At 34.3% G+C, this 26,786-nt stretch overlaps 6 protein-coding genes across 6 annotated transcripts; 5 read left to right on the forward strand and 1 right to left on the reverse strand.

Moving 5' to 3' along the window:
• Positions 1-725: 725 nt before the first annotated feature.
• LOC149380217 (uncharacterized) lies at positions 726-2,621 on the forward strand. Its single transcript, XM_089604113.1, has 4 exons — positions 726-912; positions 995-1,810; positions 1,934-2,379; positions 2,451-2,621. The coding sequence occupies exons 1-4, from the start codon at positions 741-743 to the stop codon at positions 2,619-2,621; spliced, it is 1,605 nt and encodes a 534-aa protein (XP_089460239.1). The 5' UTR covers positions 726-740.
• Positions 2,622-4,913: 2,292 nt separating this feature from the next.
• On the forward strand, positions 4,914-5,878 carry LOC149380218 (heavy metal-associated isoprenylated plant protein 12-like). Its single transcript, XM_089603757.1, has 3 exons — positions 4,914-4,947; positions 5,044-5,119; positions 5,220-5,878. Exons 1-3 carry the CDS (start codon positions 4,942-4,944, stop codon positions 5,486-5,488), a joined length of 351 nt encoding a protein of 116 aa, XP_089459883.1. The 5' UTR covers positions 4,914-4,941; the 3' UTR covers positions 5,489-5,878.
• Positions 5,879-11,145: 5,267 nt separating this feature from the next.
• LOC149380219 (DNA-directed RNA polymerases II and V subunit 8A-like) lies at positions 11,146-13,070 on the forward strand. Its single transcript, XM_089603278.1, has 4 exons — positions 11,146-11,389; positions 11,726-11,883; positions 12,508-12,593; positions 12,718-13,070. Exons 1-4 carry the CDS (start codon positions 11,317-11,319, stop codon positions 12,848-12,850), a joined length of 450 nt encoding a protein of 149 aa, XP_089459404.1. The 5' UTR covers positions 11,146-11,316; the 3' UTR covers positions 12,851-13,070.
• Positions 13,071-15,564: 2,494 nt separating this feature from the next.
• Positions 15,565-16,733, forward strand: LOC149380220 (heavy metal-associated isoprenylated plant protein 12-like). Its single transcript, XM_089604563.1, has 3 exons — positions 15,565-15,712; positions 15,812-15,887; positions 15,982-16,733. The coding sequence occupies exons 1-3, from the start codon at positions 15,707-15,709 to the stop codon at positions 16,284-16,286; spliced, it is 387 nt and encodes a 128-aa protein (XP_089460689.1). The 5' UTR covers positions 15,565-15,706; the 3' UTR covers positions 16,287-16,733.
• A 2,623-nt stretch (positions 16,734-19,356) lies between these two features.
• On the reverse strand, positions 19,357-20,221 carry LOC149380221 (transmembrane protein, putative (DUF3464)). The gene has a single exon (XM_089603378.1). The coding sequence runs from the start codon at positions 20,051-20,053 to the stop codon at positions 19,478-19,480; it is 576 nt and encodes a 191-aa protein (XP_089459504.1). The 5' UTR covers positions 20,054-20,221; the 3' UTR covers positions 19,357-19,477.
• A 2,646-nt stretch (positions 20,222-22,867) lies between these two features.
• LOC149380222 (DNA primase) lies at positions 22,868-26,403 on the forward strand. The gene is made up of 14 exons (XM_089602575.1): positions 22,868-22,978; positions 23,303-23,448; positions 23,551-23,723; positions 23,851-23,997; positions 24,107-24,158; positions 24,266-24,440; positions 24,561-24,643; positions 24,800-25,009; positions 25,161-25,277; positions 25,381-25,540; positions 25,631-25,738; positions 25,856-25,921; positions 26,002-26,186; positions 26,276-26,403. The coding sequence occupies exons 1-14, from the start codon at positions 22,924-22,926 to the stop codon at positions 26,375-26,377; spliced, it is 1,779 nt and encodes a 592-aa protein (XP_089458701.1). The 5' UTR covers positions 22,868-22,923; the 3' UTR covers positions 26,378-26,403.
• Positions 26,404-26,786: the final 383 nt, after the last annotated feature.

The raw sequence follows: 26,786 nt of genomic DNA on the forward strand, positions 1-26,786 counted from the left end.
ATTTTCATGTTTTTTGGTTATTTATGTTTCGTATACGTTATTTTGGTATTAGTTTACACTTTACAGTATATTCATTTCAGAAAACAAACAAAAAACAAAACAAAACCCTAAAGCCCCAAATCAGAAATTTGAAAATTAAACTGGAATCGACGATGGCTGAAGAGGATTGTAGTGATGTCGAAGAGGAATTCGAACTCGGCGAGGAAGAGTATGAAGACGATGGTGAGCACGAGGTCGACCTTCAAAACACAACTCAACCTCATCAATGGTGGTCGTCCGTGAACGAGGTTTGTAACATCGTCCACGATGCCCAGGAAGAGTCGGACGGTTCGTGGAATGAGAGCGAGTTGGATAGTCTCTGTAGCGACGATGAAGCTGAGACAAGTCGGAAGAGAAAAAAATAGTACAATCCACGGTCAAGGTTAGAGGACTTTAATTTCAAACTAGGTATGGAATTTCCATCAATGGATCATGTGAGGAAGGTTCTAAAAGAAGTATTTATTCAGAACAATAGGGACTTCAAGTATGTATTCAACGACCGAAATAGATTACGTGCAAAGTGTAGAGGAAAAGGTTGTCAATGGGTGATATATGCCAAGGTTAAGAATTCTGATAACAAGACCATTAGGATTAATACCTTAGTAGACAAACACGACTGTGGTATTGTGTTCGATAACAAGCTCGTGACAAGTCGGTGGTTAGCGTCGCATTTTTTGGAGCATTTTCGTCTCAATCCGAGTATGGACTACACAAGTTTCAAGAGTATGGTGTGCGCACAGAATTTCAGCAACGTCTCCAAGACCAAGTTTTATAGGGCAAAAAACAAAGCTAGAGAAGCATTAGAGGGATCGGTGAAGGATCAATACGCCATTTTAGACGATTATTGCAAGCAATTAACACTAACTAACAAAGGTATTATTAAGTTGGATAATAATATGTTATGTTTAAGTCACACATAATATGTTATGTTTAATTGTGGTGTGTATATGTGCAGGTACCACTGCATTATTGAAGACTTACCTCGATCACGGGAAAAGGGTGTTCGAGAGAGTGTACATATGCTTCAAAGCATGTAAAGATGGATTCAACAAGGGTTGCAGACCGTTGTTAGGCTTCGATGGGTGTTTCTTGAAAGGCTACTGTAAAGGTATGTTACTTGCTGCAATAGGGATTGATCCAAATAATTCTCAATATCCAGTAGCATTTGCAGTGGTTGAGAAGGAAAACACAGAGACCTGGACATGGTTTATGAAGCTTCTTCATGAGGATCTCGAAGTTCAGAATGAAAGTCGGTTCACAATGATGAGTGACCGACAAAAAGGATTGGAGAAAGCTTTAGGTGACGTGTTTCCCGGTGCTGAGATAAGGTTCTGTGTTCGTCATTTGCATGCAAACTTCAAGAAAGAGCATAGTGGGCTGCTGTTAAAACAAATGTTATGGTCTTGTGCACGAGCAACAACAAAGCCAGATTTCGATCACAAAATGAATGCTATCAAAGAAGATGATGTAAAGGCTTATGAGTGGCTGTTGAAGAAAGATCCGAAAGAGTGGAGCAAATCACATTTCAGAACAACAGTGAAATGTGATATGCTTTTAAACAATTTATGTGAAAGCTTCAACTCAGCTATTATGCCTGCAAGAGACAAGCCGATAGTGACTCTCCTCGAAAAGATCAGATTTTGGTTGATGTGTCGATTTGCAACGAAAAGAAACTTAGCTGAGAAATGGCATTACCCAGTTGGCAAGCGAGTATTAGAGATCATTGAGAAACACAAGAATATGGCAAGACATTGTCAATCTACATTAGCAGGTTAGTATTGTTGAAAGTGTGATTAACTTTGTTTTTTTTTAGTTGAGTTAGTATTGTTGACAGTGTGATTAATTTTGTTTTTTTTTAGTATTGTTGAAAGTGTGATAATCTTGGATATTGTAGGTAATGCCAAATTTCAGGTCACTTTTCTTGGAGCTGAGACCTTTGTCGTTGACTTGAGGGCCAAACAATGCACTTGTCGGGGGTTTGAACTAAGTGGCATTCCTTGCCCTCATGCATTGGCTTGTATTTGGGCATCCGGACTAGATACCATGGAATTCATCGACGATTGGTATAAAAAGGAGGCGTTTACTGCAGCGTATAGTGGCATTATAGAGCCCATGAGCAGTCCGGACAAATGGCCGGAACCTGGAAAAAATCACATTTTACCACCACCGGATATAGCATTACCGGGCAGACCAAAAAAAAAGAGGACCAAGGCTTCCGACGAGCCACCTCCTGGGAATTCTGATAAGAAGCATACTAGGAAGGGACAAGTCATCCATTGTAGCAATTGTGGACAAGCTGGACATTCAAGACCAACTTGCAAAAATGCGAGTGTCGAGAAGGTAACCCGTATCATATTTCACAGTTCACTTCACTTGTTCACACTCATAACACATAGCATAACTCGTTGCAGGTAAAAGAAACAAAGAAAAGAGGAAGACCACCCAAGAGTAACCCTACCCCAGAGACTGTGAAAAGAAATGAACGACGGGCGAGACAAAAATCCAAGTCCAACACCTCATCTTCTCAGCCACGTCCATGCCCTAATACTTCATTTCAGCTGCAAAATATTAGTGCACTGTGAAATTGTGTAGTCTGTTTTGGAAATGTGCAGTGTGAAGTTGTGCAGTTTGTTTTGGAAATGTGCAGTGTGAAGTTGTGCAGTTTGTTTTGGAAAATATTAGTGCACTACTGCTATTTTGTTTTGGAAATGTGCAGTGTGAAGTTGTGCAGTTTTTTTTGGAAAATATTAGTGCACTACTGCTATTTTGTTTTGGAAATGTGCAGTGTGAAGTTGTGCAGTTTTTTTTGGAAAATATTAGTGCACTACTTCTGTTTTGTTTTGGAAATGTGCACTGTGAACTTGTACAGTTTCTTTTGGAAAATATTGTGTAGTTTGTTCACATATCACAATATGTAATTTAGATTCAACAAGCATTCCTCTTTCAGATTCAACACATATCACAGTACATAATCAAATATAATTCATTTCATTGATCAATACATAAACCAAGTCTTCATTTCACATTCATTACAAAAGGTACACAGCCTTCATTTCACATTCAAAAGCGTACACAACCTTCAAATGTACTATAGTACACAGCCTTCATTTCACAGTACAGAGCTTTCATATTAAAACCAAGTCTTCATTTCACATTCATTACAAAAGATACTACACTCCTTCACTTTACACATAACGCCACACTCAGAAGACCAACAATAATTAAAACAAATTGTAGCCTGAAAATCCTAGTTCGAAGCAACTTCATCTCAGAGTCCTGCTTGTTCTTGTTCCTCAGCAATCCGGGAATTATCTCCTTGGATCTTGCACACATTTCAGGATCTTTCCACCGAAAAAAAGTGCACCCGCTTTCATTCTACGAACCAAAACTTAAACAAATGAAAAGAAGAAAAAAAATGAATGTATTCCACAACTAGGTTCAGAATAAAATTGCGTACCTTTTTTTTCCTGCACGTGTAAAACCTCCTACCAGGGTTTGCACTGGTCCATGAACACAACTGAACCGGCGGAACGCCACAGTCACACGAATACCTCCACTTTTCCTCTTCCATGACGATTTCGCGATTTCAAGATGAAGAAGACGAGTGAGAAGAAGAAGATGAAGACTGAGATAAATCGAAATCGATCGACGGTTCCAACAACAACTATTTCACGATTTTGAAGTTGAAGATTCTGGTTCGAATATGATTTCTTTCGATCTAGGGTTTTGGGCGTTTTGGGCGTTTTGAAAAAAATGACGATTTCTGAGAAGTTTGGGGCTTTTAATATTTGAGTAGGTTTGAAATAAATTCAATTTCTATTTAATACTCAGACAAACAATTAATTCATTCCTCCTTTTTTAATAAAATATTTGGTAAATTTTTTTTTGCTTTCATAGGATATAGACACGTGTCTTTACGTTTATACTTAACAGAACTGGTAGTAACGGAGGAAGCAAATGTCAACATTAGGTATTTATCCCGACGAAAAAAAAGTATAGGTATTTAAATGTATCCAAACGAAAAATATAAGTATTTTTGCCGCCATTTCCTCTTTTATTTTATATAAATCACTATATAATACATTATTTATCATGTATATAAAATAAAATAAAAACATGGTGTGCCTCTTCTCTCTCTCTCTCTCTCTCTCTCTCTCTCTCTCTCTCTCTCTCTCTCTCTCTCTCTCTCTCTCTCTCTCTCTCTCTCTCTCTCTCTCTCTCATTGAAATTGCATGGCGGGTACATCTATTCAGGACGTACTGCTATGTGGGAATACATATCTTATATTCCGGCCCCACTGTGGGAACATTTTGCACGTTCGCTGATTTAAGTCTATAATAGAACTCATGCAAACTAGCACATGTAAAAAAAACAACAATCATTTGATATGAAAACTGGACGAAACGCATCGTTTAAGGTAAAAGACAGCACCTGAAAAACTAGCACATGTATCTCTCTATAGTCTATACATGAATAAGGTCTTCCTCTCCGCGTGGCTTGTACTTGCTATACAAGAGAGTAAAACTTTCAATAAATTTAGCTCATTTCGTTGTAGCGCGGTCCGTCCTTCCGCCACAACAAACGGCGATATTTCAAAGGAGTAGGTCCCACACTGGACGCGGGAAGATAATGACGGTAGTTATTATGACCTTACTTATTAGTTAAGTACTACACTCTTTTGTTTTTTTTGTTTTTTTTTTTTTGGGAGGAGACCTTACAACACTCATTGACTCATTGACTCGAGAGTTTGATTCCACCCTATAAATAATACCAATACGCACTCCAAGTTTTTCTCACAAATATTTAACAGTATACCCAATCCAATTAACACTCTTGTTCGCCTACGAGAGCTGAATATATATATATATATATATATATATACCTTTACGCCACGATACAACAATGAAGGTTAGAATAATTTTATATATATTCCTTAATTAGTTTCCATTTTATTTTTTCTCTGATTTTAATAACGATGAATTGTTTCTTTATTCATGTTAACAGGTAGTTGAGATGAAACTGAACTTCCATGATGACAAAATCAAGAAGAAAGTCATGACAGTGGCTTCTGGTCATTCTGGTACTTTTTAGTTCACTATAGAATATATATAATCGACTGAGATAATTAATGAAAATATATGACCTTGTGTTTTGATCATCAAACGTGGTATGTTTCTCAGGTGTTGTTTCTGTTGCGATGGACATGAAGGAAATGAGGCTGACAGTGACCGGAGATATTGATCCGGTGCGATTAGCGAGCAGGTTGAGGAAGCATTGTCACGCAGAGATAATCAAAGTGGGGCCCACAAAGAAAGAAGAGCCAAAGAAAGATCCACCAGAGTTCGTTCAAGCTTATTACGAGCCTCGTCACTACCCTCCGGCTCAGCCTCCGCTATATTGCTGTGTTGGAGCAGAAGAAGAATATTCCAATGCTTGTGTTATCTGCTGAGCTTTCTATATAATTTCTTTTTCTTTGTTTAAAGATAATTACTAAGTGTGTTTTTTTTTCTTTCGAATTACTGAGTTATTTTTGTGTTGTTTTCAAGGTTTTTTTTTTCTTCTTCTCAAAGTTGATACTTGATACCTGAGAGTAATAATATAAGAATTGCTTATTCATAATCTTATTGATATATTCACCAACTCGGTTGATTTGTGCTATTAACATTTACCTTATTTTTATTTATGGGTCTGGATTCATATTGATAGTAATTTATTAGCTTGAGCTTGTGTGATAGTAATTTATAAGTGCCTTGAGATTGTATCTCGTAAAGTGATCTCCCTAACTCGAATATTCAAAGTCAAGTCAATATATTTGCATTTAAGTCAATTCATATTGTAAGCTGGGGGAGAGACCAGTAGTGCCGTAGTCAATACTCAATATATATACCACTGCCCTGAATATAAATAATGGTATGACATTGACCACATTTCAGATAGAATAATATGAGTTAAATTAAAAGTTGGATTATTGAGGTTTGTTCGAATATCTTCTCCATTAATTTACACATTTACCTTCCTCAATCCAATTTTGTGCGATTCCAAATATTATTTTTCACCGGTGGCCTATTGTGCAATAATTTAGAACATTATTTTCACTTGTGACACATATTGGTGCGTTTCTTTTTCTGAAAATCGGTTATCCCACAACTTATTACAAATCTTGGCATCCATGGTTAGTCTATAGAAATTTCATTCAAATTTACACTAATATTAAGTGCAAATCGACACCTGAAGAAGTGAAAGAATATATATAATATTACTTTATTAAATAAATAGAAAATCAATCAAAATGGCTTTTGAAAGTGGGCATATATTTTGTACATTCCAATTTTCGTCTATAATATGGAAATTTGGTAGTGTCAAGATTAAAAGATTATTTGGATACATTAGGGGGCTTTGATTGCTATTTGATTTGATTATTTAATCAACACTATTTTTTTTTTTTTTTTGCATGGATCACTATCAGTAATGTGAATGGGAGACTTTTCATGTTACCTAATTTTATGTATTTCGAGTGTACACGTCATACTGCATTTAAGATAACTATATATTAAAATTATTTTTTCTTTTTTCCCAAATATCAAATTAAAAAATAAAATATTGGTTGCATCTTTTCTTCTTGCTTCGTAGGTATTTCTTTGTCATTAGCTAATGTTTGCATGGACTAGTTTTCATTTTCCCACTACAAAAGCACATCAAATATAGTCGGACTAAATTCTCACAACAATAAACTTGATGGGTTATTTGCAATTTGTGCTAATGGTTGATGTAATCGATTGTGTAAACTTGTAAAAAAATACATTAGAAAAAAGAAAAAAAGAAAAAAATTGATTTATTTGACATGTAATGCTATATACGACTCAAACTGGTGAATAAGTGGGTGAACACTTGGCACAGACATGTAATGGGTTATTTGCAATTTGTGCTAATGGTTAATGTAATCGATTGTGTAAACTTGTAAAAAAAAATACATTAGAAAGAAAAAAAAATTAAATTGATTTATTTGACATGTAATGCTATATACGACTCAAACAGGTCAATAAGTGGGTGAACACTTGGCACAGACATGTAAAGGGTTATTTGCAATTTGTGTTAATGGTTGATGTAATCGATTGTGTAAACTTACATTAGAAAGAAGAAGAAAAAAATTAAAATTGATATATTTGACATGTAATGCTATATACGACTCAAACTGGTCAACGAATGGCGACTTTTGACAAACATGTTCAATAAATAGTCCATATTTGTATAATATTAACTAGTCAATAATTACTTTTTTCCATTGTTTCAATCATAAGTTATGAATATTAACAAACAATCTTTGTTTTCGCTTTTTCAACCAAAACAGACAAAGATTGCCAACAGTTTTAATATCCAAAAATAACCCCATAAATATAGCAATAAAAAAAACGCTAATTCTCTTCCTCTCTGCTAATTATCTCATTTAATATGAAGAACGGGCGCATATACGTCTTGTGTTAGTTTGAAATCTCGAAAAAACGGAAGAAAAAAAAATCTACGAATTCGTTTAAAGATTTATTGACATTTTTGTCTTTAATTGACATCGATATCAATAAAAAGACAACGATGTCATCCCTTAAATCTTCAACGATTTCCCAGATTTTTCAAAAAAAATTTACAGAATTTTCAGAATTCTAAAAATCGTCCTTGCGTATGAAGCCACTAAAAAATGTGAAATCCTTCTTAGCTAAGCACAATGAGGAAGAGAGAGAGAGAGAGTAAATAAAACGATAATAAAAAGAAATCAATATTTATTTAGGGTTATTTTGTACCAAAAAATACAAGGTAATCATAGTTTTGGATTAAATTAGACATATTGGATTTTAATTCTAAACTAGTATGGATGTTATAGTTTAGGATAACCCCTATTTTTATTAATTTCATAAATTTTAACCAACTACTATTTATCTAGAAGACCCTTCAAATACGAATACACCCACTATATTGGTTGGACTCGTAGTCTCACTTTTACCGCAAATGCTTCTTTGTGTGTGAGTGTGACAAGAGATTAAAGGAGAAAATATATATATATATATATATATATATATATATATATATATATATATATATATATATATATATATATACCTAGACCACATCAATATCGATGCCATGTGTGCTTAGTGTGAGGGGCCCAAAAATATATTATTATGTATAGTGATAAACTGTCATGTCAAAAAAAAAATCGATACGAATAAATTATCTGTGTTTAGAATTCAATCTCTTATTTTTTTTATTAAAAAAAACACTATTCATTGAACAATATTTTTGTCTCTAGAAAGAATTCATCTACTTTATATTAAACGGAGTAAAAAAGAAAGAAGAGTTGGTCTCTTCTCTTTTGGTGGAGAATTCTCTACAATAAGGGAAGAGAATTTATTTTCCTTTTTTTAAGGGAATTCTCTTACAAAAGGGAAGAGAAATTCTATTCTCTTAAAAAAGAATTCTCTTCCCCTAAAAAACAAATTAAATATATTTTATATTCAAATATAATATTCTTTAATGTTATTTTATTTGTAGTGTTTTTAATCGAAGGGATTGAAATTCAAAGTCATTTACTTGTGTGTGTAATTGTTTCATGACATATAAGTGTGTTGTTCTATTTAATTGTGTGTTAATAATTTTTTTTAAGGGAAACGTGGTCGGTACCACGTAATTTTATTAATAGCCCTTCACTTGTGGCGGAGGAATACGGTGGTTACACAAGTTATTAAGAATTTGGTTTAATCCTAACCAATTTTAAGGAAATTGGATGGTCGGGGAATCATGGGGTGGTGGATGAATTGTGGGAGGCGTGTTTTGGGGTAGAGGAGGTGGATGATGGGATCGGGATGAGTTAGACGATTTATGAGATATTGAAGTATATAATAAAATTATTACTATATGATAAAATTTATAACTATATAATAAATCTTGTGGTGAAATGAATTTTAAAACTTTTGAGAGAGATTTAGAAGAATGAGAGAGTTTGAGAGTGATTTGTGGGAAAAAAATTGTGAGAAATAATTGTGTATTTATAGAGAAAAAAATGAGGGGGTTAATTTTGTATTATTTTCTGGGGGTCCAACGGTAAAAAAGGTAACTTTTGGGCTCCAACGGTCAAAAAATCTGTGTCATTGGATCTCCAACGGTTAACAATCCAATGGCTCAGATTTAAAAAAAAAAAATCAACCAATGGAATAAAGGGGAAGAGGGGGGAGAAGACATTTTTTTTACTTTTCTTCTCTTCTCTTTATTGCAAGGATAAGAGAATTCTCTTCCCTTATTTAAGGAGAAGAGAAATTTATCTTCCCTAAAAGGAAAGAGAATGGAAGAGAATTCCCCATTCATTATCTTCTCCTTGCTCACGTCACGTTTACTTTATATATATAATAAGTAGTATGTCTTGCGCGTTGCTGCGAAATTATTAATATATTTTAGTCTAAAATAAGAAATATATAGAGACATGTACATAAATATTTAAGTTTGAAAAAATGTATTTAAAGTTTATTGGAGATATTTTTTAATATTTTTTTATTAAAAAAATCGATACGAACACTATTTGTGTCTAGGTCAAATCTCTTATTTTTTCTTAAAAATAAAAAGAAAATTTTAAAAATAAAAAATACTGGACATTGTTTTGTGAGTAAAGGTAATTCTTCTACTTTATATATATAACAAGCGGTCTAGCCGCGCGTTGCCGTGGGGATAATTGATGCATTTTAATAGTTGTATGTACATAATTTAAGGTTTTTTTTTAAAGAGATGTTATAGTGGTTGAGTGTTTGAGAGATGGCTATGACTTTGTGATTAGTGATTGATTTTATGATTTTCTAAAGAGTTTTTTTTTTCTTTTTTATTTATTTATTTTTTTTTCTAGAAATTTGTTTGAAACAGATGTTATCGTGAGTGTTTTGGAGAGAGGTTTACGATGATGTGTTTTGCAGATTGAACATGTATATATAGAAAACCAATGAATTGTTCTGGATATGCATTGAACTATCTAGAAAAAGAGTATTATATACAAAACTGTCTAAAGTGTCTGAGCATAAAAAAGTACTATCTAGAAAACTGTCAATGTATATGTAAATTTGATTGAGTGACAGGTTGTAAATATCATTACACTGAAAGAACAATTTTGTAATTTTAAAGTTTGAGTGGCAGGGTTGCAAATATTATTAGACTGAAAAGACAATTTTGTAATTTTTAGTTGACCGTGAACGTACACTGATTGGACAGTAAAAATGGGTTCCTCTTTATATATATAATATAATAATTAAGTTTTGGACATAATAGCTTTTTTTATCCTAAATCCTTTTATTCTAAAAATTTGAGGCCTTTTTAATATAATGAAGAAAAATATTTAGGCTTTTTTTCACATAAAAATTTGAGGCTTTAGACATTGTCTAATGGGAAAATAACACATTTATACCCTGTGTTTTAGTGAAATGTCGAGTTTAACCCTCGGTTTTCAAAAATGTCGAGTTCATACCCTCTGTTTAACTAAAATGACTAAATTATACCCTAAAATGAATAACAGCGTCACAAATCTCCCTTTCATTGATATTAACTCTTATATAAGAAAAACCAAATCAAATATAAATCAGTGCCCTAACTTACAAATTCTCAATTTTGAAATAAAAATAGTCTTAAATTGAAATTAAATAATAAAACTCATACCTCCTAAGAAATGACTTCATTCCGTGTTCGAATTGAAACTCTAAATCCTGGATTCTCTGTTCGAATATGCGATTTTGATGACTATCAACTATCGATGTTTACACTATTTCTGTGTTCTTCACGATTAAGAGACTATTGTTTATTTTTTAGTTTTTAAATAAATTACATATATGGCGCGAATGAATAAAGATAATTGGTGTTTATATATAAATATTATAGTCAACGTAAATGAAAAGTCAATAAAAAGAATATTCGTGACACTGTTGTCTATTTCAGGGTATAATTTCGCCATTTTAATTAAACAGATGGTATAATTTCGTCATTTTAGTTAAACAGAGTGTATGAACTCGACATTTTTGAAAACCGAAGGTTAAACTCGACAATTTACTAAAACACATGGTATAAATGTGTTATTTTCCCTTGTCTAATTGGACTACGGCTAGGGCCGGCCCTGATTCATGCAAGGTCTTATGAAATGAGTGAAACTAACCAATATTGATCGTCTTTTTCCCTTATTGATTTGTTTCCAGGTGCTCTTTCTAGACAACACTCTCAGACTAATCTCAGAGCTTGAGAATATATTCGTATTTAGAAAAGATGGTGGACTTCCTCTTTGACGATGTTTTCTCACTGGAAGCCGTAAACCCAAACTCCGAGAAGTTTGATAAAGGTAGTTCGTGAATCGTGTCTATATACTTGTGTGTGTTTTGTGTATATGTGTGATGCTCTTTTTTATCTATTAAAGTATGTGATACCCAATTTATCACCATTCTCGACGAGCTAGAGTGTTCGTAACCCCTAAACCCTAAGAAGCACGACGAGAATGCATAGAAAAAGTACAATTTCTGGAAATAGCTGTTAATACAACAATTTCGATGCCATGTGTAGTGAGAAGCTTGATATGCACACGTAATTTTTGTATGTATGTATATAGATAGAGATTGATCAAGCCTAGAAGTTGGGTTTTTGCTGAAGATTTGGGCTAAACGGATTTTTCTTATGTTAGTTACCAGAATCGTGGCGCAGAGCGAGAAGAAGGACATGGTGTTGCATCTCGATGTGAACACGGAGATCTATCCGATGAAAAAAGGCGATCGGTTCGTCATGGTTTTGTCTCCAACGCTTAATTGGGACGGAGCGCCCGTCGAAAGCAATGAATCTCAGGTACTTCAACAATGTTCTGTTCTTGCTCTTGTTTTAATACGATGGAATGCTCGTATACAATTTATAAAGATCATTTTGGAATGAAATGAGTAATATTTGAATGTGGTGGTGATATTTTGAAACTCCATCTAAAACGAGTTTGAACTTCAGTGGCTTGAATCCTTTTAGTATGACTATTAACAGCTTGATTTACCGAGTTAGTAGAAGAGAGAATGAGAGGATATTAAGTGGTCAGGTAATAAATTCAGAGAACATCTAGGCTGAGAGATACTTGGTTCCTTTATCTAAGTGAAAGATAGATCGAGTTTTAATTTAAAGCTGGGAGCTTTAACATTCACCCTAGTTTAAAATTCATCAAACGAATTTGATTTGCCATAGCTTTTACATTCATGTACATGTATATACTTTTTTTTTTTATTATTATTAAGGCTTGATTTACCGAGTGAGTGGAAGAGAGGCAGAGAGGATAGATATCAAGTGGCAAAGCACTAAATTTAGAGAACAATTAGGCTGAGCGATACGTGTTTATTTTATCTGAATTAACAAAGTCGATCGAGGTTTGACTTGAATTTGGGATCGTTAGCATTTGAAATCGAGTATTAATGTTTTTCTTCTTATCGTCAGAAATCTCTGGCTGACAAATTTGAGTACATCATGCATGGTTTGCTTTACAAATTGACCGAAGAAGGTTCAGGATCTGACTACAAAGTGTACGTGACAATTTTGGTTCGTTGTATTTTTCTTTTGGGTTTGTTTAAAAAAAGAGATTAATTTCACATCGTTTATGTGTCTCGAGTAACTTTTTTTTTTCCCGATTCGGAAATCTGTTTGCAGAGGAGTTTATGTGTCCTTTGGCGGGCTTCAAATGTTGCTGAAAGGCGACCCAGTCCATTGTTCCAAGTTCAAGCAAGACCAGAAGTTGTTTCTGCTTATCAGGAAGGTCCCGTATAACTTTGGTAAGAGTTAGAGATCAAACCCTTCCCAACAAGACAAAGGAAAAAGAAAGATTGCTGGGTTTTTTTTTTTTTTACCTTTCTTTTTCATCCAATTTTTCCAAAGGATGTTGTAATGCTTCCATCCATAGAGCCTATTATTAGATTTTTCTGCCGCGGCTAAATTCGTGTTGAGCTCTTTATCTACATATATGACTTGGTAAATTATATAAAATCCCCTGAATTCCAGTACCAGTTATCTCGTGTCAAACACTTTTTTTTTTTTTTTTTTTTTTAACAAACGTTAATTTCATTACTGAGCCTCTCTGCTTAAGATGTTCCTTACACAAACAGGGACATCAGTCAGAAGAGTTTTTACACAGAGCATGCGCTACTGTATTTAAATACCTAGGAAACCAATTAAACAAAACACATTAAGACTCGATGATCTGATCAAAGAAAAGGCGATAAACTCCAACTTGGACAGTTACGTTTCGAATATAGACTTTCCATGATTTGTTTATTGCCACCCTCCACGACAACACCACAGCAAATCCTCTTATTTCTTTGAAACGGCTTCGCACACATTTGATTTGCTCGGCATCAGATTCTCTCGTTCCTCCATGGCATCGAATTCCATCAGCGAGCACTATCCAAAAGCCGATGAGCGTTGTGGGACTCGAAAAACAGGTGGTGAATGGAGACAAAACGCACAAGTGGTGACACAAAAATCCATATCCGTTGAAGTCTAGCGTGGGTCGGGAAACAGTCTCTCCCTAAGCCTCCACTCCCCACCAAGAAACACAGTTTTGCCGAATCAACTCACGAGTGGTCAAAACTTAGTAGTGTTGCCGAGTTTTGTCCAACACTTAGTATCGACTCAAGAAGTGTTTCAAAGTTGCTACTTCCGTCCAAAATTAAATAGAAATTAAACACACGTGATGCGATAATGATAATAAATAAGTAAAAAGTTTGTAAAAAATTGAGATTTTTGTTTCTCCTCCTCCCTCATCACCCTCTGTTCTTTATTTGTTGTCTGCTTCTTCATTTTTTTCTTCTTCTCCCTATGATCCGAGCAGGTTTAATAGCTGAAGATTGTAGTGGCATTTATTAAGTTATCATTTTTGCATACCAGTCCAAAACATAATATGACGTAGATGTGCACGAAGTTGGGGCGAACATATTTTAATATTATCAAACAAGCCATTCTGTAACATTTAAGCAACAAATAAAAAATTAGTGCTAAAATTAATTCTTGAATAAATCTCACGTGCGGTAGTATATGGATGTATGCCCGCAAAAGCTGGTTATATATGGAACATGAGAAATGAGATCTTATATTATGTGGGAGATAGGATTGAAATTGTCCAAATGAAAACCGTTTTCCATGGGACTAAAAATTCTTAATACCATATTTAGTCACATATATATTTTCTTATAGTTTTCTTTTAATTCATTCAATTCAAAAGTAACTTACATAAGGTAAAAAAAAATGGAACTAAACAAGGATCTCAGTTCCGTCTCACCTTCAAAAAAAAAAAAAAAAATCTCGTACTATTTTTTAGAAAAAGGTTTTCTTCTTCCCATAATGCAAAATGAGTCCCGAATCTGATGCTAGAGGGGCGTCGGCCTCGTCCAAGCTCAGCCACGGCCTTCAAGTTTCATTGTGCCTCCCTTGGTTCCTTGGATCATCTACATTTACCAAGTCCTTCCCAAAGCATGGACAATCTTTCTCCTCACTTTCTCTAATTCTTAGAGGCGATACAAGATTACCGTCATTGGCCTCCCACCTCACATTTAATGTTGACGTCGTTCATCGTTGATTTAAAAACTTCCCCAAAACTTAAATTCAAAAACGTAATGTTTTTTATCTAAAATATCTTTATATACATAATCAATTGAAAATATATGATTTTATGGTTCGTCACCAAATTAATTGGATAAATGTTCGGCAGCAGCAAGCTTCTAGGCTTTAAAGAAAATTTAGTCTAAAAGATCATATTTTAAATTTTTTGAGAATCTCCGAATAAAAACCAAATATAGTATATTTTTGTCGAATTTTGTAATATTTCTCTTTTTAATCAATCTTCAATTAATGACCATACGTCCTCAAAGACTTAGTTTGGGTGGCAAGATCTCCTGCCCGTGAGGAGACTTTTGTGAGAAGGCGAAGGTTCGATCTTTAGGAAACGCAAAATTGACGTTTGAAGATTATATATTGTGTTTAAATGTTTAATGTAATTGATGACATGATGTAAAATTGAATTTAAAAAAAAAAAATGACCGAACATGAAATATTGCCACGTGAATTCAAAAATTTTAGTCATATTTTGTATCATTTCTCTTTTTAATCAAACTTCAGCTAATGACCGTTTGTTAAATATTGCTACGTGAATTTGGAAAGTTTAGTAATATTATGTAACATTTCTGTTTTTAATCAAAACTTCTAATGACCGTACGTTAAATATTTCAACGTTAATTTGGGAATTTTTATATTCAGATTGACTGAGTGTTTCCTCCTCCACGTGGCAGACAAGGTAAGCAGAAACTTGTAAGGGCCTGGAAACTTCCTCAGCAAGCAGAGACTTTCCACGAAAACCAGTCCCTTAGAGACGTCGTCGCTTTATACGGAAGTGGGTCCCACTGTGTGTCTAAAAAATCAGGACCGTTGATCAGATCTGCGACTTACACCATCACCGATTCAAATCCATTGACTTAAAAGTTGACTGAACCAAATCACTCTTGAGCATCGCCAATATAAATACAATGCAAACCTCCTTGGCTTCTCTCACAAACAAAACAACATTCAATACCCAATCAAAACACAGCTTCTTCTTCTACTGTTATATTTCTCGTATAGCACTTCTCTTCAAGCTTCTTTCGACTATACAATGAAGGTATGACTATAGTTTTATACATCATGCTCGTAAAATTTTGTTTTATATATACAGAATTTTTCTCTGTTTAGCTCATCGCATCTTCTTGTTAACAAACAGGTGATTGTGATGAAATTGGACTTCCACGATGACAAAGCCAAGAAGAAAGTCATGAAAATCGCTTCTGGTCATTCAGGTATACTTGAAAGCTAACTGTATCAATTACATAATATATATATTATCGACTGAGATAATCAAATCTGACCTTGTGGTTGATCATATCAAAATAGGTGTTGTTTCGATCGCCATGGACTCGAAGGATATGAAGCTGACGGTGACAGGAGATCTAGATCCGGTGGTATTGGTGAGCAAATTGAGAAAGCATTGCCACGCGGACATAATATCCGTTGGACCACCGCCAAAGAAAGAAGAGCCCAAGAAAGCAGAGCCCAAGAAAGACGAGCCAAAGAAAGATCCAACAAAAGACGAAATAATCCATTGCTTCCCTCAACCCTATTACGCAAGCTCTCAATACCCTCAAACCTATTACTGTGTCAGAGCAGACGAAGATCCAAATGCTTGTGTTATTTGCTGAGTCTTTTTTTTTTTTAATATAAATATATTAAAATTCTGATTAAAGAGAGTGTGCTATATGTGATTTTGGGTTAATCGTTGTACATAATGCTTTCGCTGTCGTGTGGTAGCTATCTTGGTCTAGTGGTAATCTCACACTCACCTCGACGGAGAGGTCATGGGTTCAAGCCCTCATGGGATGCAAAATGCATGTCCCATAGGATTTATTCTAATAAGTATGTAATATTGGCCAATAGTGTCACCTACTATGTAATTTTGGTCGGTAGTGTCACCTGCGCTTTGCACTGCTAATATATCATGTAATCCTGCCGATAGTGCCCTGCTAAAAAAAAAAAAAATGCTTTCCGAAGTTGTTTTTTTTTTTTCAGATATATTTTTCTCTCTCTCTCCAATGTTTGAATTGAGATTAATAATATAATTGAAGTTCCTTTCGTGATCTTATTATTGATATTTCAAGCGGTTAATTTCTGGACTTTTTTCTTTTTCTGGATTGATATTGATATGTTGAAGAAGATAATTATTAATACGAAATCTAGAAGACGTCATTTAGTTTGAGCTTGTGTGATAATAATTTAAATGTAGCACGAGATGTATAGTAAGGGTGGTAATTAAAAAAGAGAGGAAAAGAGAAAACACTACAGGAAAGTGACTAGTCAACTCTAATATTAGCAAAAAAAAAAAATGATAATATTTAAACTAGTTATTCAACAATAATTAAACGTCTATATCTACGCATATCAATTTTCAAGTCAATGCATATCACAAGGGCAGAGGTAGAGAATAGTGCCGTAGTCCAATACGCCTAGTTCGAATTCAATTTATTAGTGTGACAGTGACCGGATATCGGATGAATATTAAAATTCAGATTTTTGAGGTGCAGTAGTCTAATAATTTATCATCTTTTTAAAAGTTAGCTAAATTTTATTCTATTGAAAAAATAAATCATTAGACCGAAATAATTTAAATTAATTAATTTAATTTATTTCGACCGATAAACTATTTTCTTAATAAAATGAAATTTTGACTAAGATTGAAAAAAAAAACTAAAAAAGCTATTAATTGCAACAAATTATTCATAACATCTTCTCTTTTATTCTACGCTTCCGCTTTCCTCAATTTAGTTTTGCGCAATTCCAAGTTTATAACCAGTGGCCTATAGTGCAATTTAGAATTAATTATTTTCAGTTGTTGCCCCTGAAATTTTTAGATTGTGACACATTGGTGCGATTTTTTTCTTACATTAGTGATCCTGCAACTTTCAAATCTTGGCACTAATTAATGATTAGTCCATCAAAATTTCATTCAAATTTACACAAATATTAATAAGAGCAAAGTGACCGTAAGAAGGGGGAGAATATATATAATTTTCTTTTAATTAAAATTAAACTACCACAATAGCCTCTGAAAGTGGTCATGTATTTTGCACATGCCAATTTTCATCTAAAGTTTTATAGAAGTTTTATAGAGATTCCATTGGTGTCAAGAATTGAGAGTTTAAGGATTACCATAATTAAATACAAATATGTCAAAAACCCAAAAAATTCAGACGTCACCAATACAAAAAAAAAACATTTAAAATTGTATTTAAATGTATAAAGGGTGGTCTGGGATCATTTGCTATTTGATGATTATTTTTATTTTTAATAACTAGAGTTGATATAACTGGTGACTAAATGGCCATTCAACCAGATTGTGAAGTACGCGCACCACAAATTATAGATTTAACAATCTAAATTACCATTACAAATTATTTTAAAAAGGAATCTTAATTCAACAGGGTAGTTAGTATTCGAGGTATACTCTAATTCAGTTTATTGTTAATAATGTGAATGGGAGACTATTCATGTAATCATGTTACTGAATTTAATTATATCGTGTGTACAGGACATATCATGCTCTTAGATAATAGTATAATACAACAAAAGTATCTTTTTGCATTCAAAAAAGTATAATTCTTTTTTCCTAAATAAATATTTCTTTATAGACTTTCAGCGTAAAAATTAAAACAGCAAAGGCGTTCCTTTTTATATTTGTATCTTTCGTCATTTAATCCAAAATGGCGGCTTTCACCCGTAGACTTTTTACATTAAAAAAAGACCCTCTTTATACGATTATATCATAAGTGTATAATATAATAAATTACAGCTAAAAGCCATGAACATTGCCGGATATAGTTATTAATCTAAACTAATGTTTTCTTCTAATTAATTCTCTATTAAATTTGTTAAATTCAATGTATTGACTCATAGTCATAGTGATTTTACTCTTTTTGGGGACTTCGAGTAGTACCATCGAACATTGTGCACGTCAAGTTGGTCACATGAGGAGCTAAGCATTCAACACATCAACTTCTAATCGTCATTTTTTTTTTCCAGATCTAATAATATCCACATACATTATACATATATATTATTAGATACCTACTATATAAAAGTTGTATAAAATAATAACCAATGCATGCATCCCTATATAAACATAAAATATTATCCACAAAGGTTGTTAACTAACAGACATAAAATATTGATATTTCCAACTAAGTGACTGATTAAGACAAATTTGTACTAACTGTTCACGTTGAGTATCATTACCTCATTGCTCATTGTTGAAGTCTATACATAATTCAAATCCCATATAATGAAATTCAAAATCTTACATGTTGAAATTTAAAATGTATTTGATACGATCGAGTTGATGATAATTTGTATTCATTGAAATAGAAACGAAATCAAATATAATAGTGATATATAAAAGTTTTCATATAACTAAAAAAATTCCCCCTCAGTCAAATTTCAAAAACCTCGGTACTTCACCCCTACTAATTCTTTTTTAGTTATAGGCTAGCTAACTAATTAGTATATATATTTAAAATTATATTTATCAATATAATAATTATTATAATACCCTATATATATCTAAGGTCCTATAACATTATACTTTGTAATTGTAAAATAAATTAAAGAATAATATATCAAAAAAAGACAAATTTGTATATACAGTTATTTTTTTTTAATTATTTATTTATTAAATTCATATATATAGTGCAGTCAGAGCTCTAATTTTTTTTCCTTCTAATTTTGTAGAGATGGAATGCTCATATACACACAAAAAAAGGGGTACCTCACAAAAAAGAAGTAGATATAAATAGTACTTTTGTATTCACCGTGCCTTTACGTTCAAAGTACATCTAATAGATTATTGCTTATTACTATTATTAGTTTTATTTCTATTATACTCATCTTCTTCTCTCCACATATCAACCCAGTTCTGCTGAACCTCTTCAAACCCGAGAAGCGAGCCTTTCTTCTCGGCGTCCCAGCTGGAAGACAAAGCCCCGTAAGCCAACCCAAGCGACGACAAACCGAACGTGAACAACATCGTCACTAACTGAACCCCAATCGGTATCTCGATATTCCGTTGCTTGGCTTCCCCGAAGATCTTCAGCGCCGCCAAACCCGACGCCATCGGAACTCCCACGCAGACCAAGATCCTCGCTGTCAGCCTCTCCACCACCACTTCGGGGAGCTTTTCCTCGTCTCCGGCGAGGTCTTCCTCGGCGATCATGAACTTCGCCGGCGGGAACTCGTCCCTCGCCGCCGAGCGGGTTCCGGTGAAGCCCTTGGGGTTCGCGCTTAGGGTTTTGGGGGGTGATTTTTCGGCGGGCTTTTTCGGGGTACTCTTCTGAGATGTGGCTCTCGGGGAGAGGGTGACTAGGGTTTTGGGATGGTAATGTGGTCGTAGTTGAGATGGTGATGAAATGAGCGTTTTCATGGCTCTCCTCGTCTTTGGCTAATGATGATGAATCGGAGAATTATGTAAAATGTGTTTGTGATTGTGTTATGGCTACGAATCTTATCCTAAGGAAGCAGAACGAAAATGGATGGTGGATATATTAACGGTCGGGCTTTTGTCTTTTAGTATTTTTAGATTAGATTTTTTTTATTTTATTTTTTTTTTTATAGCTTTTTGCGAATGGAGACTAAAACTAAGTAAACCAATAACATTTAGTATTTAACAAAATACAATAAGCTTCAACACTGTAACTACGTATATCCAGCGGCCCGAACTCATTCGAGATGCCTAGGCGAATAAACATTTTGAGACTTTTATATAACAATAAAAAATTATTTTTAAACAAAAAAAATATAATCAATGGTTTGGCTCGTTCCTTTTATAGAGAAGAGAAGAAAAAAAACTCTAAAAAAAATTTAATAACATTAAATAGAGAAATTTTTTTGAGGCCCATTCAAATATAGGGCTCTAGGTCTGGGCCTAGCCCGCATTAGCCAAAGGCCGGTCCTGCGTATATCATAAGTTTTTAAAAAAAGAAAAAAAAACGGAGATAGTCCTTAAACTATTATGCGCGTGATATTTTTTTTTCGTAAAGTGGTCAGAAAGTATTGTTTTTATGATATTTAATATTTATTATATTAAAAAATATCATACTTTCTTTTTGTGAAATCCAACAATTGAATAACTTAACATATTTAAAAAAGACTTGGATAAGCTGTATATAGTTTGTACATATTGTATTTAAGCATAATTTTACTCGGACAGTCCAAGAATCTCACTCATTAAAACCCAAAATAATTTAACTCTTGTTCGTATTTTATGTTGATATTATAACTTAATTAATCTTTTTAATAAAATTATCAAGTTATCTAAGTTGATAAATAATTTTTTTAAAAATTTTATATGAAAAATTTAATTAAAAAAATATTATTTTGAATGACAAAAAACTAGAAAATCAGGACTCGTCTGTAACTTGAGGTCTATAATATGTTTAACTCGTATTGTGTGGTATGAAATGATTTATTTGTTCATTAGGCTTACTAATCCTAAATGGACTTTTGCACGATTTTGGCTCAATACTATATTTTCGCACATACACAAAATAATCACCATAGAATGAGAGAACATAAGTGTCATAGAAAGCCCAAAATTTAATAGATGTATCCGAATTGGGACCGTACGCTCTTTTTAGTTCACTTTTAATTTATGTTGTCTTTCGATTCAATTGTCGTGACTTCTATGTCACGAAAAATTGGGATTTCGTGACTTATACACCCCGAAAAATGGGGATTTCGTGACTTTCTTGTTACGAAAAGTGTGGATTTCGTGACTAAAACGTCACGAATGAGAAATATAAAAATTCATAACAAACATAACTAACTAAATAAGAAATAAAGTAAAGTACAACTCCAAATTGAGACATTAATAAAAAAAGTCTTTAAAAAAAAGAGATGGAAATCATGTTCGGGGTTGACTATGGTGGATCGGGATCGCGTTGCGACATGTGGCTCGATTATGTCCCACTCGTTCTCATATATAAGAGCAAAACTCAATTTTCCTATAACCTAAACCTAAACTCGTTCTCATCTTCGTCTATTTCACACCACCGATCCACTTCACGCCGCCGATCGCCGTCGATCCATTTCACGCCGCCGCGTCGTCCATCCTCGTTGCTGATCCTTAACGTCGCTGATGAGATCCGTCATAAACGCCGTCAAGATCTGCCATAGATGGCGTCGATTCCGTCGAGCTCCGGCGGCGGCTATGCTCGGAGAATCAACGGCTCAGATTGACTCGAAAATCGGCGGGGGGAGAGGAATCGGCGGCGATGGAGGGGATTGAGGAGATGCACTTTGTAAATTCGCGAATCGGTTAATTTAATTAACCTACTGGAGTGAGTTAGGTTAATTAATTAACTGATTCGTGAAGGATTTGAAATTCACAAAAAAATTACAAAAATCATAACTTAAGTCAATTGATATTCAAAGCATTCAATTAATTAATCTAATTCCGAATTCAATCATTTAGTAAATTAACTTTACTCACAAAAAAATCAGAACCTAAACTAATATTCAACCAATAAGTTAATTAATTAACCTAACTCACTCCAGTAGGTTAATTAAATTAACCTATTCGAGAATTTACCAAAGGCGTTATGGTCTGAGCCGAAAATACGAGCTATTTACTTAATAAAATGAAACTTGGGCTATTCCCCCAATAAGAATAACAAACTTTGCTATTTACAACAAATTTCACAAATTTTTATTTTCAAAACTTTTTCAGAAAGTAGCAATAAAGTTTTTTAATCCCATAAAATGTTGAGTATCTACCGTTTTGGAAAACTATTTTCATTAATTTAAAAGTTTTTCCTTCTTGTTTATTGCTTAATTTTTTTTAATTGTTCATGGTTTTATTAAGGATAAAAATTGTTTACAATTTCAATTATAAAATCAGTATTTGTGGAAGTTTTTGAGAAATTTGTATTTTTGAATGAGTTTAACCGGTATCAAACAAATTTCCCGTTTCTCATCAAACATTGAATTTGGGTGGTGGTTTAATGGCAAACTATTAATAGGACATAAAAGGCCACAACTTAAAAAAAAGAAAAAAAAAAGGTTAAATCTGAAAGAAACCCACATCGTTAGAGTTGAGGTACATTGTTGTGTCCATAACTACGACATACATATACAAAAACGACACACTTATTGTGCTTTTGAAGGTCCCGGTGGCTTCCCAGTTCCCTCTCATAAAAAATATACATATTCAGTTTCCCGCTAGTTTACTATCATGAAATTAGTGAATAAACCAAAGAAGTAAATCCTAGAAAAGAAGAAGAAGAAGAAATTGCCATGGACGATGTGGATCGACTGTTTCAGTGCTTCAAGTGCGGCATTACACCTCCTGGTAATTCATTTCCTTCCTCGCTTCTGTTTTCCGTTTGGCTACACTAAAAAAACCCAAGGAAAACCAATGGGTTTTTTTTTTTAATATTTAATTTATGATTGTTGCAGAGAGTTCTAAGTTTAGTATTTCGATTCGAGATTAATTTAATTTTCTCATCCATCTAGTTACACCGTGTCTGAATTACATCTCATTATTGTATCGGATGACTTAATTGGCTTTGTGGTATCATTGGATTGATTTTCGCTCTATCACTGTGTCTGATTTTCGCGCAAGTCGGCGAAGGAAATAAGATAAACAATATTAATTTTTTCTTGGGTGTTTCAGAATCAGCCACAAGAGAGAGGAAAAGAAGCAGAAGCAAATTGAAGCAAGAAATTCCAGGGAAATCCGATATTTTATCTCCGGGATCGGCGGCGCCGGAACAGAAAAAGGCGGCCACCTCAAATTCTTCTTCTTCTTCTTCAGAGAAAGTACTACTTTTGAATTCAGTTATTCAATGATTATGCTAGAGCTTTCTTTCTCATTGTTGTTTGCTGAAAACGTTTTTTTTTCCTTCAAAAAATTGATCGAAGAGTGTTCAGACGAAATCCAAAGCTCCTAGCTTTTGCAGTGAGAAGAAATTTTCGCCGGTGGTGTTCTATGGATCGCCGCACGGGGTTCCCCCAAAACGACCATCGCGATTGTTTCTAAGATTGCTTCACGAAATCCGCGAGGACTGCGCCGAACAGCGCAGATCGAGCACGAGGTATTTGTATCGCGATTCAGAGTCTTGAACTTATACTGTGTTTAATGTTAATGTGGGTGACTCTATAGACTAGTCTTTATTTTTATTTTTATCTTGATTTTTATTTCATTTTATGGGGTTTTTCCAGTAAAAAGATATGGTCTACGTTTCCACGTCAAGAGGAAGCAATGAGGTTCGCTAAAGGCCATGAAAATGCTCGCGTCTTCAGTTATCAAGATCACGTTACCGGACAAAGAAGGTTTCTTGTTTCAACTTATACGGAATTCTGGGAAAGGTAATATTTTTTTCACTTTTTTTTTTTTTTTTGGGCTTGTCATGACTGGCAATTAGAGCACTTCTTTAGTTATGTTTGTGCTGTAACTTTTTATTCTTTCAACTGTCAGGTATAAGAATATGGAATCCAAGTATCGCCATCATTATGAAGTGATTCAGGAGGTGACTATAATACACCATTTATGTCTCAAAAATCAGAAAAGAAGAAAAGACTGATATGTGGAAATTATGATTGTATTTGTTTGTTACTGATACGATTTGCTTTTCAGGGTCTACCGTGCCATCTTTACTTTGACTTGGAGTTCAGCACAAAAGAGAATGCAGATAGAGACGGCGATGAAATGGTTGACCTTCTCATATCTGTCATCTTCCAAGCCTTGCTTGATAAATACACGATTCAAGGACATCGTGAATGGATATTGGAACTCGATTCCTCCACTGATGGTATGATACCAAACCATTTGAGCTTTACATTGAGGAAATACTTTCATTATATTGAATTACATAATTTTTATTTGATTTTTGAGCAGAAGACATCTTTTATGCATATATTTTCCTTTGCAGCGAAGTTCTCTCGGCATTTAATCATCCGCGTACCAAAGACTGCTTTCAAAGACAACTTACATGCAGGTGCATTTGTCAATGAGGTATTTCTTGGCGAAACTGAATAGAACATATAACTCGACAAAAGAATATTAATTGGTTGATGTTGGATTGTATACAAAAGTATTACGTGGAGTTTTGCAAAATCTGAATCTTTACCAAGTATCAATCATTAGGCCTGTTTGGTGGAATTGTATCAGATATGCTCGCGTATATTAAGCAGAAAAGAAGAGGATAAGCTATTAGAGAAACTTTTTATCAGAAAAGAGGCAGCTACAGACTCTGATGGTCACATTTTTGTCGACACTGCTGTCTATACCAGAAACCGCTGTTTTCGATTGGCATTATCATCAAAAGCGGGAAAGACTTCTGTGCTTTTACCTTCTGGCCGATACAATGCTAAGGATATGGTATGATGGTTTTCTTGCGAGGAATATTGTGATTTATGGCTTCACAACAAGCTTGAATGTCGCGGCATTGTAAAGCTATCTCTTTTCTCTTCGGACTTAGTTGCCAACTACATTGTGTACTTTTTGATATATTATTTTGTACGTACATCAGCGCGAAGAGGACTTGTTCATGAGATCCTTGATCTGTAATATGGACGCTGACTGTGAGAAGCTTCTGATCTGCAAAACGGATGCTCTTTGTATGAAGACCCTTCAATTTGATACCGAGGTAATGTGTTTTTCGCTATGATGTAGAGAGTTCACTTCATGAAAAAAAAAAAAAAAAAACTTGTGCTTTTGCTCGCCTAGTTTCTCAACTATTTCCAATACAGGTCAACAACCATGGCTCTAGAAAGTGTTATGATTGGCCTCAGGAGCTCAAACTAAAAGGCCGCAGAATCGAGTCTTCAACAGCATGCTTAATGGGAAAATCCCCATTTCCAGCTTTGGACGCTTTTATAGAAACCGTTGCTACTATTGGGAATGTATCAGGTGATTTAGCCTTCTCGGCTTTCAGAAGAATTGTTTAGTCAACTATATGCTAATTTACATTCGGTTATTTTTTTTTTTTTGGTATTTCAGGAAAAATTGCTTCTTGGATCTTTTTCCCGGAGGATGGGCTGATTGTTTACAGTATGTCGAGAAACAGATACTGTGAGCGAATCGGTAGACAACATAAAAGTAATCACGGTAATACCTTTTTTCCATGACCATTTAGTTATGTTATTATTTAAAAAGTAATATCTTCTTAAGCATATCTGTAAACCGCTGTAAAACTTACTTTCCTTGCGTTCGTTTGTTTCTTAGTGATGTACGTCGTTGACCTGAGGCGGGCAGATTATTACCAGAAATGCCACGACCCAGATTGCAGAGGTGATCCCAAAAAACCAAGTTTTCTCTGTTGCAAACAGTGAGCAATAATAAACTCGATTTTATTCCTCGTCTGGAACCAGGTTATCGATCTCCCTTGCGTCCCGTTCCCTGGGAATTTGTACCCGAAACAGTTCTTAGCGAAGGCTGTGGCGACGATGCAAGCAACGCCGCCGATTCTTCGACTCCGGATTCGTGGTGGCTTGAAGCAGCGAGGCTCGCGGATAAGGTCGAAAAGAAGCAGGATTTATCGCAGCTCAGCATGATGGTTAGTTTAGTAAAGTCCAATTTTGAAACCTTGTTCGATAATGTTGCCATGGAACACTGATGTTCTTTTGATGTTTTGAAATCACACAGGGAGACATTGATGACGTGGAAGATGATGACGAGGATGATAGTTGGTGGCTTGCCGCGGAAAAGACAGCTTTCCTGGCCGAAACTTCTCACTTACTAGCTTAAGAGATAAAAAAAAAAAAAAAAAAAAACTACAAAATCTTCTACCAAACACTATTGAAAGAGAATTGAGTTATATGGGACACAAGTCACACAACTCATGAGGCGTCTGAAATATGCCAACGCTGTTTTCTGTTCCATTTCCAACGAATGCAAATTTACCATGAAAGTCTTTTTAACGAACTTAGAATAGTAGTCACATTTGGGTTTTCTTTTTATGTGTCAAAATAAATAAATGCAACGTCTTTATTTTGAGTTGACTGACTCGGAGCACTTTTGGGAAATGTCAAAAGAGAGCCATCACACACACACACACACATATATATGTATTTCTTTTATCTAACAAACGACTATTTGTTTTCTATTTAGCTCCGTCGTTCGTGACCATCAGCTTTTGAAGTCTTCGACTTTTCTC

Source organism: Urtica dioica, chromosome 12 (assembly GCF_054948205.1).
Source record: "Urtica dioica subsp. dioica isolate 48M chromosome 12, U.dioica_male_clone48M_v1_H2, whole genome shotgun sequence".
NCBI classification, from domain to species: domain Eukaryota; kingdom Viridiplantae; phylum Streptophyta; class Magnoliopsida; order Rosales; family Urticaceae; genus Urtica; species Urtica dioica.